This window comes from Panthera tigris, chromosome A2, assembly GCF_018350195.1.
Source record: "Panthera tigris isolate Pti1 chromosome A2, P.tigris_Pti1_mat1.1, whole genome shotgun sequence".
NCBI classification, from domain to species: Eukaryota; Metazoa; Chordata; class Mammalia; order Carnivora; family Felidae; genus Panthera; species Panthera tigris.
In genome coordinates, this window is record NC_056661.1 from 106,274,710 (window position 1) to 106,293,369 (window position 18,660).

Consider the following 18,660-nt stretch of genomic DNA (forward strand, 5'->3'; position numbering starts at 1 on the left):
GTTTCACAGCACCAACATGTTTAAATATGAAGTGACTTGTGTCATCTATTTTTTTTATTGAAGTCACATTTTTGTGCACATGACTCTCTTTTTAATTTTGAAAAGACATTGAATCACAGATCCCATGAACCTTTCTTGCAGGAAATTTAATAACTAAATGTTCTTTGGTATTTGTTCATTTTTTTTCCCTTACTCTTTGTCTAACAAGATACTCTGAAAATGTGAACGCCACAGACTTAGAAAGAAAATGTCATATGTAGTTTTTGGAGGGAGAGATACATATTCTCAAGCATCATCAGTAGGGAAAAAGTCAGTATGCTAAGGACTTTATCAGAAAAGACATGAATTTAAATCAATATGCAGAAAAAAGATTCTTAAATATTTTTTTGTTATTCACTATGTTGAAAATGCTATGGTTTTCTCAACCGCAGAAATTGAGTTCTACAAATAGCAGCAGATTATTTTATTAAATCAGAACCAAATTACTAATTTCAGTATTAATGGTTAGCTTTGACATGTTTAAAAAGGGTAGAAGGTACTTAATAGACCTGTCTTCCACCCTGAAATGAACAACTGTTCAGGGAAATGGAAGTGTTCAAAGATACATTTTCTTTCAGCCAATCTGTGAAATATAATATAATTATTCTCTTTTAATGAATCTCTCAACGAGGAGCAATCTTTCAGAGCCTGAACAGGTAAAATATAATGATAATGGGAGAAGCTTTGTAAATAAAAGGATGAAATGAGATTGTTATTTTATGCCATATTACGGGATAATTAGAATAACAGTGCAGCATTCATCAGGCATTTGAACTTTCTAAAAAAATTCCCTAGGGCTCATTTAAATTGGTCATATTTATCCACGGAGATTTTTAGTCTTATTTCAAATGACTGTCACCTTACAACATTGAGGCCTCAATCTTTACCTTACTCTGATTAATGGTTGTACTTGTATAGCAGCCAACAGATGCTGCCTGAAAGAGACACCAAGAAACCCCTGAATTTATAAATCTACAGTTTACCAAGAAAAAAAAAAAAACAATAGAACTATTTTTATTAAGCCTGGAGAATAATTATCCAGAATGGAGGGAATGATGATCTATATGAATCTCTATCAATTTCCAAACAGTTGGCTGGATACTGTCCAACAAACTACTATGTTAACTATTTCTATATAATAAAAACCTTATTCATGAAAACTAAATTCATGGCAATGGAACTCTAGTGGTTGGTTGCCTTGGTTGTCTCAAATTCACATGGCTCAAAGCTAATTAAGTAGGTGGTGGAATCTGACTCTTTTCAAGAAAGAGGTATTGGGGCACCTGGGTGGCTAGTTAAGCATCCAACTCTTGACTTTGGTTCAGGTCATGATCTCATGGTTCGTGAGTTCCAGGGCCCATTGGGCTTCGTGTTGATAGTGCGGAGCCTGCTTGGGATTCTCTTTCTACTCTCTCTGTCTCTGTCTCACTCTCTCTAAAAATAAATAAATAAACTTAAAAAAAAAAAAAAAGAAGTCTCTTTGCTCCCTAATGGACTCCCAATGGCACCCTTTGGTAGTTAGACAAATGACTGCAAACAGAATCAGGTGATAGATTGTTGTGGTTTCCTCACATCCATTAAGGTAACTAGAAGAAAATACTTATAAATGAAAGAGAGGTGAAATAAAAGTCTAATATCTCTCCTGGTATGACTTGAAATCTTTAAATAAGACGTCATTCCACAAGATGGTGCAATTGAAGTTTCATCCTCAAGGAGATTAGTCTTTCTTTGTTATTATTTCCTATCTTGATGGAAGAGAGAACAGTTTTTAATACCAACAGAATAAAAAGGAACTAGGACTCATGTTTAACAATTTTTGTAGTTGGTTTCATGTCGTTTTGAAAGTTCTTTCATGTTTACTATTTTTTTAATCCTCCCTAACTTCTTGTCATATCTTGATTATAGGAAAAATTATTTTAAGCTTCCCAGGGCACATCTATTACATGAGCTTTAAATTACCATCCTCAAACGGCAAGATTACAGTAGAGTTTTCCATTTAGGAAACTTATAAGAATGATCTCATATTTGGGAGCTTTATGTGACTATGATTTGAAACCAAGATCTACAAGTGTTATTCAATTAGTTGAGGCTTATATAATCAGTCAATATTTATTTAACTTGGAAATATATTTTATATTTTCACCACTGCATAAGTTAAATTTACTTAGACTTATAATGCATCCTTAGCCTGGGTGGAGGACCTGCCATTGTTTTCTACAGACTCAGGATTGAATACTATGTCACAGAAACACGTCAGGTAGTCGTTTTATCACTGATGTTAGACACCAACATCATAGAGAAAATGATCCATTAAAGCGTTTATATTTTCCATCTTTCTCTGAAGTCACAATTAAAATCAACAGCTGGAAAAGTAGAAGGGGAACAACTGGAAATAAAGAAGGTATTCTGCCTCAGAAGTCCAAGAAGGTAACAGCTGAGTTTTAATTCAAACCCTCAAATAAATCCCTTTCCTTCTGCTTTTGCATTGACTAGATTGATTGCCAGATCATATATTTTTCAAAATGCAACTGCTACAAAAATCTAATTTGTTTCAAGTTTTCCCAGACTCATTGTGTTGAAGCAAATTACTCCTTGTTCTGCCTTTCCCTACCTCTGTGTTACTTGGATTTTCTCCATTTTCCTATTTCAGTTTGTTTTTAAGAATAAGCTCTTAATAGTAATGATCTCATTTATGTATTAGAAAATACCGCTTCCCTCTTTAAATTATTACTTATCTGTTGTATCAAAATGATTTCGTGGACTTACCATTTTACTATAAGAAGTTCTAGAATTATCTATCGTGCATGTCAGATTTTATTCCCAGAATTATACTATGTGCCAGACTTTGTTTCTAGAATACTGTGTGTCAGATTTTGAAAATTTGACTGTTGAACATGGGAGAAAAGGGCAATAATGCTAGTTCGAAAGACTGCCAACTGATGTTTCAATTGTTCATAAATAATAATTTACTCATATTTATGGTTTTTGTTTTCCAAATTTCTATGAGGCTAGCACATTCTCTGTACTTTTATAGGGCCATGACAAATAGAAATTTCATAAATGCTTCTTCATAATATATATGCTTTTATAGGACGGCTAGGTCAAAGATAAGAATACCCAATCTTGTATTGTGAAAATACATTTCTACTTTTAAATGTAAGAAATATGTTTTATATTCCTTAAGTTTTTATTACTGTTTTATAAACTTTAAAAGCATGCCTTTCATAAAAATATAGAGAGCTATCATATAGGATATCTAGGTGTATGATTCAATATTCAGGGGTAAACAGAAACTTTGAGATTTAGATAGTTTTACTAAATATGTGATATTATTTACATTACCCACTGCTGGAGGCAGTTTAAAAATATACAATTAGGAACTCATTTGAGACATCTCCTTAAAGGTTACTAGATAGCAAATGTTTGGATCTATTTTCAACGAATAAAATTATCATGGAATTAGTATATGTTTTTTGTGAAATGTAATATCTCAAATGCCATAATCTTTTTTCCACAATTTTAAGATCCAGGTAAAATAATGCAGCATAAAATCCTTTCTTGTTTCTAAATTTAATTGATTTAATCACTGGATTTAAATGCTTGGAAATTGTTCTGCTTGCCGATGTTTGAATGCCAAATACATCATCTACAGTTCTAAAATGAATGTTGCAGTTTATATTTAGACAACTTAAAACATTGCCTTCTAAATTACCCCAAATAACCCACAGAAATGTCTAGAAAAACTGATAATAATGGATGTCAGGTGTCCTTACCATCAGCTTTCAGATAAGTATAACCTGTACAAGGCATAGAAAGTATTAGGGTCTTACGATGTAAATGCCTGTGCAGTTGCCCAGGCGATACAATGCACAGCACACACAGATTAATCTCAACTCTTTCAGAGCCTACGATCCCCATTTTAAAGATGGAGACACAAGAGCCAATAATCTTATTTATCTTCAGAGGCAAAATAAATTCAAGTTTTGCTGCTTTGAGAGATACCAATTTGCTTATTCTCTTTGATCAGTTTGGTCTGGATTGATTTCTTCTTCTTCCTACTTCCTGGGAGTTTTCAAAAACAAAATAATAAAGACATCTGATATAGAGAGATTCCTTGATAGTCAGGTGCACGGTCGGTCTCTCTTCTCTGGCTTCTAAGAAGAATCAGGGTTTTAGTCTTTCCTAGCACAGAGCACACACATCACACATAGGGTGGGGTGGGAGTGTATGTGGTGTAAAGTCCATAGAAGAGCTTACTCTTGGGGGACTGATACATAGTAAACTTTAAGCAAGATGATGAAAAAGAGGGAGAAGGTTTACACTAAGTGTTCACAATTAGAGCTGTGTGAATGACAGGAAGAGAGGAGACCTGTAACTTCTAAACTTCAGTCTTTCTTGTCCCACCTTCACAATCTTTGCCTTACTCAAATACCTCCTATATTATTATTCAGTTTTGGTTTTTACCCTATTTTTGCTCAAACAGATTTACTTCAAGAATAAAACTGAGGTTAAAATTGTAAGTTAAAAAAAAAGCAGCATCCCTTACCATAAACAACTATAACAATAGATATAAAAACTACTAAACTTTAAAATATCCATCTGCATACAGCTTGAACCATTTTGATTTTCCATCAGCGGAATGCATGCTGCAATTCTGGGAAATGCCGCCCAAATAAAAGAATCCGCATTGTTGAATGGGAATGAAATCACTGGAAATTTCTTGGATAATATCACATGCCAATTAGTTCATAAAATAAATTTCTGGGGGTGCCTGGGTGGCTCAGTCGGTTGGGCGTCCGACTTTGGCTCAGGTCATGATATCGCAGTTTGTGAGTTCAAGCTCGTGTTAGGCTCTGCGCTGACAGCTCAGAGCCTAGAGCCTACTTCGGGTTCTGTGTCTCCCTCTCTCTCTCTCTGCCCCTGCCGTGCTCTTTCTCTGTCTTTCAATAATAAATAAACATTTAATTTTTTTTTAAATAAACTTCCATATGACTGGTACCTGGATACTTGTATCCACATGTGTGGTGAACAGTCACCTGGCTGATGAGGTTTCAAGCAGGAAGTCCCAGAGGCTCCCCACAGTGTTTCCAGTAGCTTCTGGCAAATGTTTAAAACTCTTTGGCTTGAATTACTTTGGCTGAGTGGTTTCAAACCTTTTCAAGCAGTCAACCTTTTTTTTTTTAAATTTTATTCAGATTAAGCAACATTTTAAAGATCAGGAAATGGAAGAGAAAATTTAGATTTTATTTGTACAAATATATTTTAGAGGTTCACTTTGAATAGTCAATCCATGAGAATAATGGACTTTTTCTGATCAACAGTTGCAGTATCACAGTCATCTTATTTTCACTGATTTCTGCATTTTGTTTCAGTTGTGTGGCATTGAAAATATCCTGAACCAAACAGCATGTGACGGTAAATGCTAGGAATGTTTTGCAACTCACGTGGTGGTCTTATACCATTTCTGGGAAGTGAAATAGTTGGACTTGTACCTTCAAAGCTAAGACCATTAGCATAGCTGAAAACTGCTCACATTACTTGACAAGTCCTCACTGTTTGGCTAAAAAATACTTTGGAAGATGTTTTTTTAGGATACATGGACCCCTATGATTACAGCAGCGTTATTTACAAAAGCCAAGATATGGAAGCAGCCCAGGTGTCCAATGATTGATGAATGGATAAATAAAATGTGATATATAGAGAAAATGCAATATTATTCAGTCACTAAAAAGGAGGAAATTTTGCTATTGGCAATGGCATGGATGGAGCTAGAGAGGTTATAACACTAAGTGAAATAGGTTAGTCAGAGAAAAACATACCATAAGATAACACACATATGTGGAAACTAAAAACAAATGAGCAAAGGGGAAAAAAAGAGAGAGACAAACTAAGAAACAGACTCTTAACTATGGAGCACAAACTGATGGTTACTAGAAGGGGGGTGCATGGGGGATGGGTTAAGTAGGTGATGAGGATTAAGGAGTGCACCTGCTGTGATGAGTACCAGGAGATGTGTGGAACTGTTGAATCACTACAATGTGTACCTAAAACTAATATAACACTATATATTAACTAACTGGAATTAAAATAAAGACTTACAAAGTAAAATGCTGGTGAAGATAACTGACTGAAACACAAAAAAGAAAGCATAAATAATTTATAAGATATTCACATTATAGATTACTTTGTAACCACAAAATATAAATGATTAAAATGAGGGGCGCCTGGGTGGCTCCATCGGTTAAGCATCCGACTTCAGCGCAGGTCATGATCTCACTGTCTTCATGAGTTTGAGCCCTACGTCAGGCTCTGTGCTGATGGCTCAGAGCCTGGAGCCTACTTCGGATTCTGTGTCTCCCTCTCTCTCTGCCCCTCCCCTGCTCATGCTCTGTCTCTGTCTCTGTCTCAAAAATAAGTAAACACATTAAAATTTTTTTAAATAAATGAATAAAATGATATTCTGCCATGGAATGATTCCTAAGATATATAATCAAAAAAAAAAAAAGGCAAGTATCAGAACAATGTATATGGTACAATCTCACTTATGTGCACAAAAAATAGAGTCTGTGAACATGCCTGGTATATAAGAACATGGCTGGTAGAAAAAGGCAGAGAGTCCATATTCTAAACCTGGAGTCCATATTCTAAACCTTACTTCTGTAAGGGCCAGACAAATATTTTCAACTTTGTGGCCATCCAGTCTTTAAGAAACAACTATTTAACTATACTGCTGTAACACGAAAGCTATTATAAACAATTATAGCAGGAATACAACTGAAAGGGCATGGCTGTGTTCCTGTAAAACTTCATTTGCAAAAATTCTGTATGATTGATTTGGCCCCTAGGCCAGAGTTTGCCAACAACCCTAGTCGTTTTTTACTCTGTTTGCAGAGTAAGAAGTGAATTATTGCTAAAATCATTTACAAAAAAAACATACTAGTGTATCGTACATATTTAAAAAATATTAACAAACAGTGCCCAATCCAAAAAAACACAGTTTTTCAACTTTGTCAATACAAATTACTGTAAGATGCTACTTGTTATTTGGTTTAGATGTTCACTGGAAGTTTCAGTTAGTCAAATTCATCTTACTCCACATACTTAGCTGAAATTTTGTTTCAATTTCATTGCAGGCTCTTTGGTTGCAGTTGTGAGCATGTTTATACCACAAATCTCTCATAAAAGCGCACTTGCTGTTTAAGCTACTACAAGCCTAGTATTTTTGTGATGTACTTAATGCAATTTCTTTATGACAAAAATGCTTCCTAAAAATTCATTTCCATTTTCATTTAAAATAGTATTATTATCACTTTGTTTTCACTTCCATTGATTGTTATGTACTGTTTATTGCTTATGCCAAGTAAAAGTACTGAAGTTTGTGGGCCTTTTAATTGAATGTGATCATATACACTGTGGTGGTAATGTACCCTTATGTGCAATTATCCTATTAAATATACAAAGACATTAAGAGAGAGATAGCACATGAGCCGGGGAGAGGGGCAGAGGGAGGGAAAGAACCTCGAGCAGTATCCAAGCTCAGCACAGAGCCTGACATAGGACCTGATCCCATGGCCCTGGGATCATGACCTGAGCTGAAACCAAGAATCAGACGCTCGGCTGACCAAGCCACCCACATGGCCCATTACATAAATTTTTTTAAGTGACCGTTACAAAACTACAGATTTCCCAATTAATGGCACAGTTTTTACTCTTTTTATCTGTGCATACACACACACACACGTACACACGTGTGTGTGTGTGCGTACGTGTGTGTGTGTGTGCGTGTGTGTAGATATGCATATCTGTCTTTTTATCTATCTACTGAGAAAGAAGAAGAGGATAAGAAACAGGAGGAGGAGAGGAAGTTATTTTGTGGTAGCAGAATTTAATGATTTTAGAGTCATTAATATGATAAAATGTTTTATAGAACACACCTTACCGTGTTTTCATTATAGTTTTTTTTTTCTTATATTTCCAAAATATGGCAATAATTGGTTTGAACCAAGGTTTCACAGAACCTCTGAAAAATTACAGTTATTACTCAATGGAACAAAGTTTGAAAAATAATGGTTTAGCTGAAGGCCTTTATTTCTTTTAAAATGCAAATACCTCTACTTTCATCTGCAATCAGTCATTTCTACATTAATGTGAGTGAATTTATTAGACATCCTTCTGAGGCTTGGATTTACTTCAGAAGAGAAGGAAGCAAAGATAAACTCAGTAACTGAAAGTAGTGGGAAAGACTGAGTTAATATTAGGGGTAGGAGCACTGAAGAACTACTTGGCCTACTTTACAATTTTGCTTAAAGACCATGGTGTCTATACTTAACACGCTTACTTATATTTCCAAAAACAAAACACAAAAGACAAACCCACAAAGAAAATATCTACTGAGTTGGATGAGTGTGAATATGTTTCAGAATTGCATCCAACTGTTCTAAAATGTTCTGCTGGAACAATAATGTAATTAAATGAATTACTTATAATTTTGATCAACTTGAATTAAACCAAGCATAAAATTTCCAACCAGTGAAATTATTAACTGAAGATACTCTGATCCTATGCTGTGAGTGTCCTCAAAGATTGCAAGCAAATTAATTGTGCAGGAGTCCCAGATCAGAGACAGCATAACACAGATGAGGATTTAATGCTCTAAAACCTGGTCCCATACCTTTGGTTTATGACAGTTTCAAAGTGAAGAAAAAATAAGTAAACTCTTTCTTAATTTAAACCCTCCTATCAGATAAAATAATCTTTCTTTATTATAAGAATCTAGATACGTATGCTGCCTCTACTCTCCGTCCCCATCAAAAGCATTCTTACACTTTATGAAAACAAACATCCTTCCAATATACTAAAAGTTAGTTTAAATTATAAACTTTTTGCAGAGGCATATCAGAAAAGTTGTTTGTTAATATTTCAAGAAGGTATTTCCTAAAAAGGAAGTTATAGTACCAAATTTTTTTTTTAGTTCTTTACTTACATATTTTCTAAGAGTAAAAAATATTAACTTGGATCTGAGCTAAAGAAATGTTTTCAACTAGAATTACATTTTTCATATTTCAAGCTAAAGTCAAGACTTATAATCATTTTATGTGAAATTGAAAATATATTTAGACTTAAAATACCGATTGATCTAACATTTAATACTATTGTTTTTGTGTCAAGATACTAAAAACAAAATCAAATGATAGAAATATGTACCACTTAGAAAAAGGGTCTACTAAGTAATAACTTTCGCTTCTTGAGTACTGAGTACATTTACTGTTGTACTGTAAATTGCAGAATAAATCTGCAATCAAATCTTAGAGGCATTTTGAAATACTTCTAGCTATTTTGTTGTCAAATATATCAAAATGGAAAAAAAATCTAGATAAAGTTAATAAAAAGGAAATACAGGTTAGTATATTATTTAATATTCAGCTGATAAGGTCATTTTTAATAAGGGAATTGTTCTTGTCTGAAGATTAAACTCAAACAACTTAGCATCATGGGTTTCAAGAGAGGGAACAAAAAAGTTGAGCCAAATCAGTTATGAACATACTTTGGTTACTGCTCGTACAGTGACCTTCGGAAACACTGATTTCTACTGTTTTTCCCTTTGTGGTGAGAAAAAAATGTATTTGAAGTCACAAACCCTACAGGTTTGTAGTTTCTTCTTTCCCGAACTTAAGAAAACTTGGCCCTAATAGTTCCACAACAGTAAGTAAGAAGACAGTGGGAAGAAAGAAGTTCTTGTACAGTTAATGGGCAATGACAGTCTCTGGCAGTATTTCTGGCTGATTTTTCTGTGCTTTATTTCAGGTGTGTATCCTGATAAAAAGCATACAGAGGGGCGAGAGTGAGGCCAGCAGAGGCCAGGGAGGCCAGCGCAATAGGGGTTGTATAGACACTCGTCCCGGTCGAGCACAGTCACGAGTTTGACAAACTTTAACAGCTTGAGAGGTGAATGTAGCTGGCAGCCAAACACTGAGAATAATTCAGATTTCTATCTGGAATATCAACATGCAAAGGACATGTCAAGTATTGGTATGTAGTAACCACATAAATATTGGAAATTATTATAAATATTATATATATATAAATTTTTTAAATTATATGGATTATATTACTAATATATATGTACTCAGTGCTTCCCTAGAAAGAGAAGCAGAGATTTTTAAGTCGGATCTTAGTATGGTCCTTGAACTAATTTTAATACGTAGGAGATTTTTTACTAATTTTCTTAGAATATTAACCTTATATTTAAATATAGATACAATATTAATGTCAACAACCCCTATGGAAATAATTATATCTAATTCCCTTCATTTTATGATTCATATGGTACAAACCTAGTCACTTCTTCTATATGTGTCTCCTCCAAAAAAACACTTTTCTCGATGTTTTCATATAGTAATATTAACTCTGAGTATGAAGCATTTATATTAACTTGGCGTATATTTGCTTGTACTAAATTACATGACTCTTCAGGATTTACCTCTTTAGGATTACCTACATGTTTAAGGGGCTTCAAAAGCTTTTGTCATTGACAGGTTGTAATAAGCACTCCTTTCAAGAGAATAGTACCTAATATTTTCTCTGTTAATCTTTGTCACCCTCATGGTCACCATATTCCATATAACATAAGTAACTGCCAGGTACCGAAACTTGAATCAGATACCTGAAGACAAGGAATGATAAAGCTATTTCCTACCACCATAAAGCCTACCAACCATCTTCACATGTTACTGTGTTACTTATTTTTTAAATATATTTATTTATTTTTCTTGGGTCTATAAGCCTGTAACCTCTCCATATTCTGTCTTTGCTACACTGAGCAAGCCAATATGCTTTCTGATGGCCATCTGAATGCCATCAATGGTATTAATTAGATTCTGGAAAGTCAAAGAAATGAACAAAATTACTGAAGCACGATTATGAGAATACTACCAATTTAGTATCTTTGTCTATAAAATCTATCAACGAGAATTAGTTGTCTTGTCCCACAAGACATTACCACGAAATTGAAAATTCTGATCCACAGCTATTCTACCCCATTTTTTTAAGTCTTTTACAATCTGTTTCCCAGGTCTCCCAATTGTTGTTATAAAATTTCTGGAAAAATAACAGCAGCTAACCAAAATTTTTTGTGGGATATTTAAATATGTCATTATAGAGCAACACCTAAATGTAAGATAGCTTGGATGTCATAGCCTGACTGAACAAAGCCAAAAATAAAAAATCTTGTAACACAACGTTAGAAAAGCCTTAACAAGGCTCTTGTTATAACAACTCAAACATCTTGACTAAGATGATCACATTTCAGAACTTAATGTGCAATATATCCTATAATCTTATCTACTTAATACCCACATGTATTCAATTTTCTGTGGGGAAGGAGAATAAAAAAAAAATGAGATCCAAAGAAGGAAAAAAATCAATGAAAAATACAACCAGTGTATATGTGATTTTAGAATATATTATGATATAACTAAATTACACATACATATCTGATTGTATGAAAAATATAACTGCATATATACGTAGACTGTAGTGCAATGGAAAAGTCTTTAATTTTAACGTAGCCTCAAAAGCAGGTTAAGAAGCAAGTTAACACAATTAAATGAGAGAAAACTAACCTTGACTTGCAAACTTCAACTCCTTAGCATCTGTGAGTGTAGTCCTTTTGTCAGACCCTTTTTTCTCTATTCGGCGGTGGCTTCGTCTTTTCTTAGACTCTCCCCAAAGATTGGATCCACCATGCATGCTCGGTATATTCAAAATAGCAATTCCTTCCAGAGAGATGTTTATTAAATCTATTTGTACTCCATCACACTGATCAGTAAAAAGAACAAAGAAAAAAAAAAACAGTAAGATATTTGATCATCCTTTCCCTGATTTCTTCTTTTGCACTTCCTTATCTTTCAATAGCATCTTTTAAGTCCACAATCTTGTCCTATTTAAATAAACCATTCAAGAACACTTAAATGACTACGCTAAATGTCAATATGAAAGGTAAAGGAGACATTAACATTAACCAGCTATCAATTAAACATATCTTTAAACATGATCAAATTAAATCATCAGTCTATCTTTATTTAGAGAAACCCATTGGGAAGGACACACATTAGTGTCTGTGTGTCCAGCTAGCAATTTCCGACGTGCTGCAAAGAAGTTGAGTCTAGGAAACCTGGTCAACACTCAGGCAGAAATTTTTTTAAATGTTTATTTATTTTTGAGAGAAAGAGAGAGAGAGACAGAACATAAATGGGGTAAGGGCAGAGAGAGAGGGAGACACAGAATCCGAAGCAGGCTCCAGGCTCTGAGCTGCCAGCACAGAGCCCCATGTGGGACTTGAACTCACGAGTCAGGCAGAACTTTTTGTGACCGCCTCCTACTTAGAACACGCTGCAAGCCACTATTGAAGGAAAATAAGGAAGCAATTCATATTTGTGATCTCACTTGGTTGATCAGAGAAAGAAGCAGCTTAATAGACTTTGGGGGGAAAAAAAGTAAAAAAAAAAAAACAGCAGTTCAGAGACCTGAATTACGTCACAGGGGCCAAGGATGGTTTCTGGCACTAGGTTAAGTTCCAAGCACAGTGTCAAAAGGCAATGAGAGGCACTGTTGTCCGAAGGAATATGGAGGAGCAGGACCAGGCAGGCTGAGTGAGAGCAATGCCAAGAACAGCAGTAAAAGCAATCTCCAACCCACCATTACTTTATAGCTGCTTTAACAACAAACGGAAGAATAAAAATAATTAATCAGCCACAGTTTTTTGTTCACCTGGTGACAAAACAACCCTTTTGATTATGAAAAATATGAAACTTGCTAACAGACCAGGCTCTGTGATATTCAGAGTGGTCACTTTTTAATTCTTTGATTTTTCTGTTCATTTTTACTGAGGGACACGTGTGGAGAATGGCAAGGCCATGCTGTATTTTTGGAATTATTATTTATTTGTTCGTTCACTTTGAGGTTTCTAAAATGGCACTTACTGTGAATTTATCCCAGATACTGTTTTCCCTTCGTCAGCTGATATGAGCTGATATGAGAAGAGATGCAAATATGTAACACTTTGTTTTACAAAGAACTTTGTTAGGGATATGCATTTCCTAAACTGAAGTCTATCTGCAGTGGGGCTGTTTTATTTGCCACGCGTTATTTCAGAAACAAACAACACTGATACTGACTTCATCTGTCTCTCATGGAAAGGATGAATTTTTGAACCTAGAAGAGATAATGCTCCACCTAAATGAAAAGACAAAAAACAAACAAGAAATCTCTCTTTTTTCCACATTTGTGTCTTCGTGCCGAATCTAATCCTGCATCTTGTTCGCTAAAATATAAAAACTGTGAAATAAAGCAACACATCTTGAGTCTACTTGGCAGGGCTAGAAACAAATTCTAGCGAAGGTGCCAAGTTTTCATTCAATTTGTTTCAAAGGGGGTGAAACCAAGGTCTGGATGATGCCTTTTTTCCCCCCTAGAAACAAGCGATTTTTTTTCCTCCTTTTCATGTATTAAATTAAGATGATTTCTTTTTACTAAAGAATTCTGCTCATGTGTATACTCACTTACTGCTATATATTCTAGATAAACAGATATTAATTTCATAATTAAAAGTAATCTTGTGTAAATACCCTGCAGGCCTCAATGAATCAAACACATACTGTGTGTCAGCCCTCCCACTGTCTTCAAGTGGAATGTACTGGCTGGATAATTAGATAGTACATATTTTTTAACCTTATTTGCATGCATATTATATCTTTTGCACACTGACAAGCAGCAGTAACAACAAAAGTCAGATTACCACAGGGAATTCCCACAAAGAAGTCTTCATTCCTTATAATTTGCAGCCTAAATTAAAATAATTTGATCTTTGACAAGGATGAAATGTCAAGCAGAAGGGGGTCCTCTACAAGCCACGGCCTGTGGCTTCTGAAATCTGCCTAATTTATGTCAGTCACTTCTTAATACATATTTAAGTATTACACGAAAAAGATGATAAATATGCAATCTGACACCTTTGGTATTTCCCTGCTGTTAATTTATAAAGGTCTGGCTTTCCCCAAACTGACTAAAATCATTTAAATAACAGAAGAATTGTGAAATAAGTTAGAGTTAGGGCCTGGCTTCCATTTTCACTCAATATTGAACACAGCAGGTAGTACACTAAGACAATTATTTGACTAGGCCTTAGAACCCCACTGTGACAAGTTACTTTCAGAATTAGTGAAGGAGTATTCCTTTGTTCATCTGCAGAAAAGGAGAGCGGTTGCAAACAGGCTTTTTCGTTTTAATTGAACTAGGGGAGTTACATGTGACAATTGAAAAATACCAGTGTATACTATTATTCATGTTTTCACTTTTCCAAGTCTCGTCACGTGTAGTTTCAAGGAAACAGAGCAAGCAGCTTTCGGAAAAATGAAAAAAAAAAAAATCCTCAAGGAGTCCCATAGAAGGACTAATGAAGAACACTGAGTTTTCGATGAGAGCAGGACAACGTACTTACATAAATTGCTATTTATTAATGATTTGTTTCCACTAGTTCTTGACCCCAGGTTACCTTCCTCTGTTTGCTTTAACATTTTGTTCATTAGTCTGGAAAATTTCGGGGCTAGTTCAGATGGAGACCAGGAATTGTAGCACACCAATTGAGTGCATGGAAATAAAAGCTGACGTGAAGGCTATGAAATATAAACAAGTTATAATACTGTGTCACATAATATTTTCATCCGCTTTGAAGATTTATGATTCTTAAAAAGGTAGCTACAGAGGAAAGAATATAAAAGCTTAAAAGCTAACAGCCTCAGTTAGTCAATAAATCCTGAATATTTTTATTATGTAGAAAAAAGGTCGTTAACATATAGTACTATGGGAGCTATTTGCAGACTGTGATGCTATGAGGCCACTGTCCATTCTTTTCAGTTTTAATTTGGAAGATCTTATCCAGACACAAATTTACCTAAAAGAAATGAAGATGGTTTAATTTTTTTCTGCCAGTGTAGTTTAATCCTTGCTTACAAACAAACATACCTTGCACCAAATTATGCAGAGATGTTAAAGACAAACTTTTATAAATAAATGTATTGTTTGAGATTCAGTTAACATGTCATTTGATAGGAAAATTCAGAATGTGAGGAACTTAGGAGAGTTGTAAGTGTGGATAGATTTGATGAGATATAATTAATGATACCCTGTAAATATTTTTCCATTGGAGTCTAATTCTTTGCCCAGGTCAAATAAAAATTATCCATAATTTGATTTAATCAAGCATACAGACATTGCTTTGTTCATTATATAAAGTAGCCTGGAGTAAAATAGCTTATGTGTACTTTTAGAAGAGTTTCTTCAAATTCATATGGATTCGTAACACCCAATTATGTATGTATTTGCAGAGAACAACAGCAAATCCACTAATTAAAACACACCAGTACAGGGGTGCCTGGGTGGCTCAATTGGTTCAGCATCCAACTTTGGCTCAGGTCATGATCTCACGGTTCGTGAGTTCGAGTCTCATGGAGTCTGCTTCGGATTCTGTGTCTCCCTCTCCCTCTCGTGCCATGTCTCTCTGTGTCTCTCAGACATAAAAAAAACACTAAAATTTTTTTAAAATAAAATTTAAAAAAAATTAAAAAAATAAAACACTCCTGTACACATAAATGGCCTAACAGCATCTCTCCTGATGTTTGAAGGCTGGGTACTCTATATTTTCCCGTGGGTAAGCTCATTGTTTTTTGAAATGCATTTTATGACTTCTATCTACAAAAGACAGTGTGGTATAGGGGCCCAGGGCATGCCTTTTAAGTGATTTTAGTATTAGCTGGCAGTCCAGTGGTAGTGATAGAAGTCTTCATTGTGGATAATCGCAAGACGACTTTCAGAGAAGAATGGGAGCTGGTAGGCAAGCGAGAGAAAGATGGAGGCAAACCCGAAAACAGGAAACTTTGAGGCCTGTACCACGCATGCACACACACAGTTGCTAAACACGTTGATGATAATATCGCTGGCTCAAGATATCCAGCATTAGCCATAAGTATCAGCAGAAAATCAGTTGAGTTTTACATATTTTTCTTTTTTAATAGATACTGCGAAGGCTAAAAATTATTGCTGGGATATTAGAATTCTTACCAGAAGTTATTTCATTAAAAATAACTTCTGCTAAACAGAAGAGAATATTCATTCATCTCTTGGTCATTCACTCTGTTTTTACTTGTCTCATTTCTTCTTCATTCTCCTAAGAAAAATTATGATGTTTTATCTTAATAAAATAACACTATGCCCCACCCCTACCACATTTCTTACTCTCTTGTGGAATAAGAAGTTGTTTATGTTTTGGATTTAACGAGTCCAACTTTTGTTTTTAGTGACATTTGTTGAGGTCCACACTTTTATAGTCTCCTTTCTTACTGCTTTTAGAATTTCATTAGCAAAAAAAAAAAAAAAAATCACCTAGAAAGCTTTAGAAGAGAGGATAGATCTTGTAAGTGTCCTTCTCTCTCTCTCTCTCTCTCTCTCTCTCTCTCTCTCTGTCTCTGACACACACACACACACATAAACACACACACACAGACACACACACATACACACACACACACACTTCACAAAGAGGGAAGGTGATGGGTATGCTGATGGCATTGATTGTGGTGATGGATTCATGGGTACACATTTATGCCCAAACTCATCAAGTTGTATATATTAAGTATGTACAGTTTTTGGTATGTCAAACATGCCTCAATAAAGTTGTTAAAAAATGTCCGTCCACAAATTTTATTTCCCCGCCCCAAGACTGTGGTTTGGTATGGCTGAGACCCAGCTAAGGTGCTCTATATATGTGTTGAAGGAGTATCCAAGGTAATTGTGATACAGATGGGACAGAGGCTGAGCTATAAAAGTTTGCCCCATTGTCTTTAAAAGCTCAGTGTTTTGCAGATTACTGGGTAGGAAGAATCTTCACTGTAGAATCCTTCTGAATTTATTTTGTGTCCCTGAGGCTTCTTGCCCTTTGTTAATCCTGGAGATCATTTTGGTTTTTATAGAAGTACTTAATCACTAAAACAAATCTTAGCGCTTTGGAATGGAAATTCTAACCCTCAAAACATACCATCTTTCTTAGTCTCAGAAATTAACCAAAAGACTGAAAAACTTTGGAAAATGGACTATTCTACTTTCTCATGAATGTTGCCTGGTACATGGAACAAATTAAAAGTCCACCAACTTTAGAGCTTCATTTCCAGATGTTGACCTATGACTCTTAGGTGCACATCTATGCCCCAAATAGTTTAACACAAACTTTGCTTTTAACATATCTTCTAATTTTAAGACTTTTAATTGTATTATTTATCTTTTGTAACAAAGAGAATAATTTAAATTTTTAAAATTAAAAATTTCACCTTTGTTCATCTCTCTTTCACGTCATATATATGCCTGCATGCTATATATATTACACATGTTATATATATCATATATATTTTCCTATTATATATATCATTTCCAATTTATTTATTTCCTTAGATTTACACATTTTGTCAGCAACACAATTCTTGTTTCTCTTAAATTATTAAATAACATGCTCATTTGCTCATCTCTGTAGTGGAAATATATGGGAACCTCTCTAATTGATTGACAAAGACTTAAATCAGACAATGTATACACACTGCTTAGCACCAAGAAGACAGTATAGTTAATAAGAGATAAAAATTAGCTATTATTATCAACTCTTATACCATGGTATTCATATTTTTCCAAATATTCATCCCTTTTGGAAAAAGTTTCCTCTATGAAAAAGAAAAGTGAAATAAAGTGTCACAGAGCAAATAGTTTGTTTTGAAGAAGCTGCTGATAAAGCATGTATCTACTTGAGGTACTCTTGTATTTTTATCTTTAGTTATGTATTTTCAAATCATGGTTGGTACAGTTTTAGGCCAAGTAGGGAGCAACAGCAAACAGAATCCAATTTCCAAATTACCGTTTTTGTTATATTAAATTATAAAGTAACCTTGAGGGTAGAAAGGCATATTTTGCTACTATGATAGACTGGATTCATTAAAAAGTGAGTAGAAAAGCCGGTTTTGCGTTACCATCTATACACACAAACACACACACACACACACACACCCCTCAAGTTTTAGAACTGAGATAAATACATAACATTATAACAGTATTCAGGATATGCAACAAGAAAGTGGTGAGGGCATGGCACTGGTTCTGATTTATACATGATATTGCAATGTGACCCCAAATATGCCGGTAAATGCAGAGCTAGGAAGCCAGATTTGGAGGGCTTGTAAAAGTAAGACACCAGGAAGAATAACTTATTCTAGGTGCCCATATTTCTTGGGGGGGGGGGCATTCTAAATCAATTTTCTGTAGAATATAAAGCTGTGTGAAACAAAACCATACAATTTTATCATTAAAACTTTTTTTTTCATAAAATGTGCTTTATTTTCATTTTCATTCAAATGAATGTCCTTTGTTATGTTTTCTAAATCTCTCTTTTTTTTACCTTTTTGACATATAATGTTATATTCTAGATCAACATGTTATTAAATTAAGACTTTATTTTTTGGGGGGGTGGTGCCTGGAGTTGGTTAACCGTCTAACTCTTGATCTCGGCTCACGTCATGATCTCACAGT

At 34.6% G+C, this 18,660-nt stretch overlaps 1 protein-coding gene across 14 annotated transcripts in view; it reads right to left on the reverse strand.

Moving 5' to 3' along the window:
- The window catches only part of DGKB (diacylglycerol kinase beta), a 713,599-nt gene that overhangs the window by 165,941 nt on the left and 528,998 nt on the right, over positions 1 to 18,660 (reverse strand). For 13 of the 14 annotated variants that reach the window (XM_042967524.1, XM_042967496.1, XM_042967510.1 and 10 more), the window contains one exon: positions 11,661 to 11,856. In XM_042967524.1, coding sequence (XP_042823458.1) covers positions 11,661 to 11,856 — 196 coding nt within the window. Of the gene's footprint in view, positions 1 to 9,880; positions 10,032 to 11,660; positions 11,857 to 18,660 lie in introns of those variants that run through there. The other variant, XM_042967539.1, reaches the window with a different exon arrangement.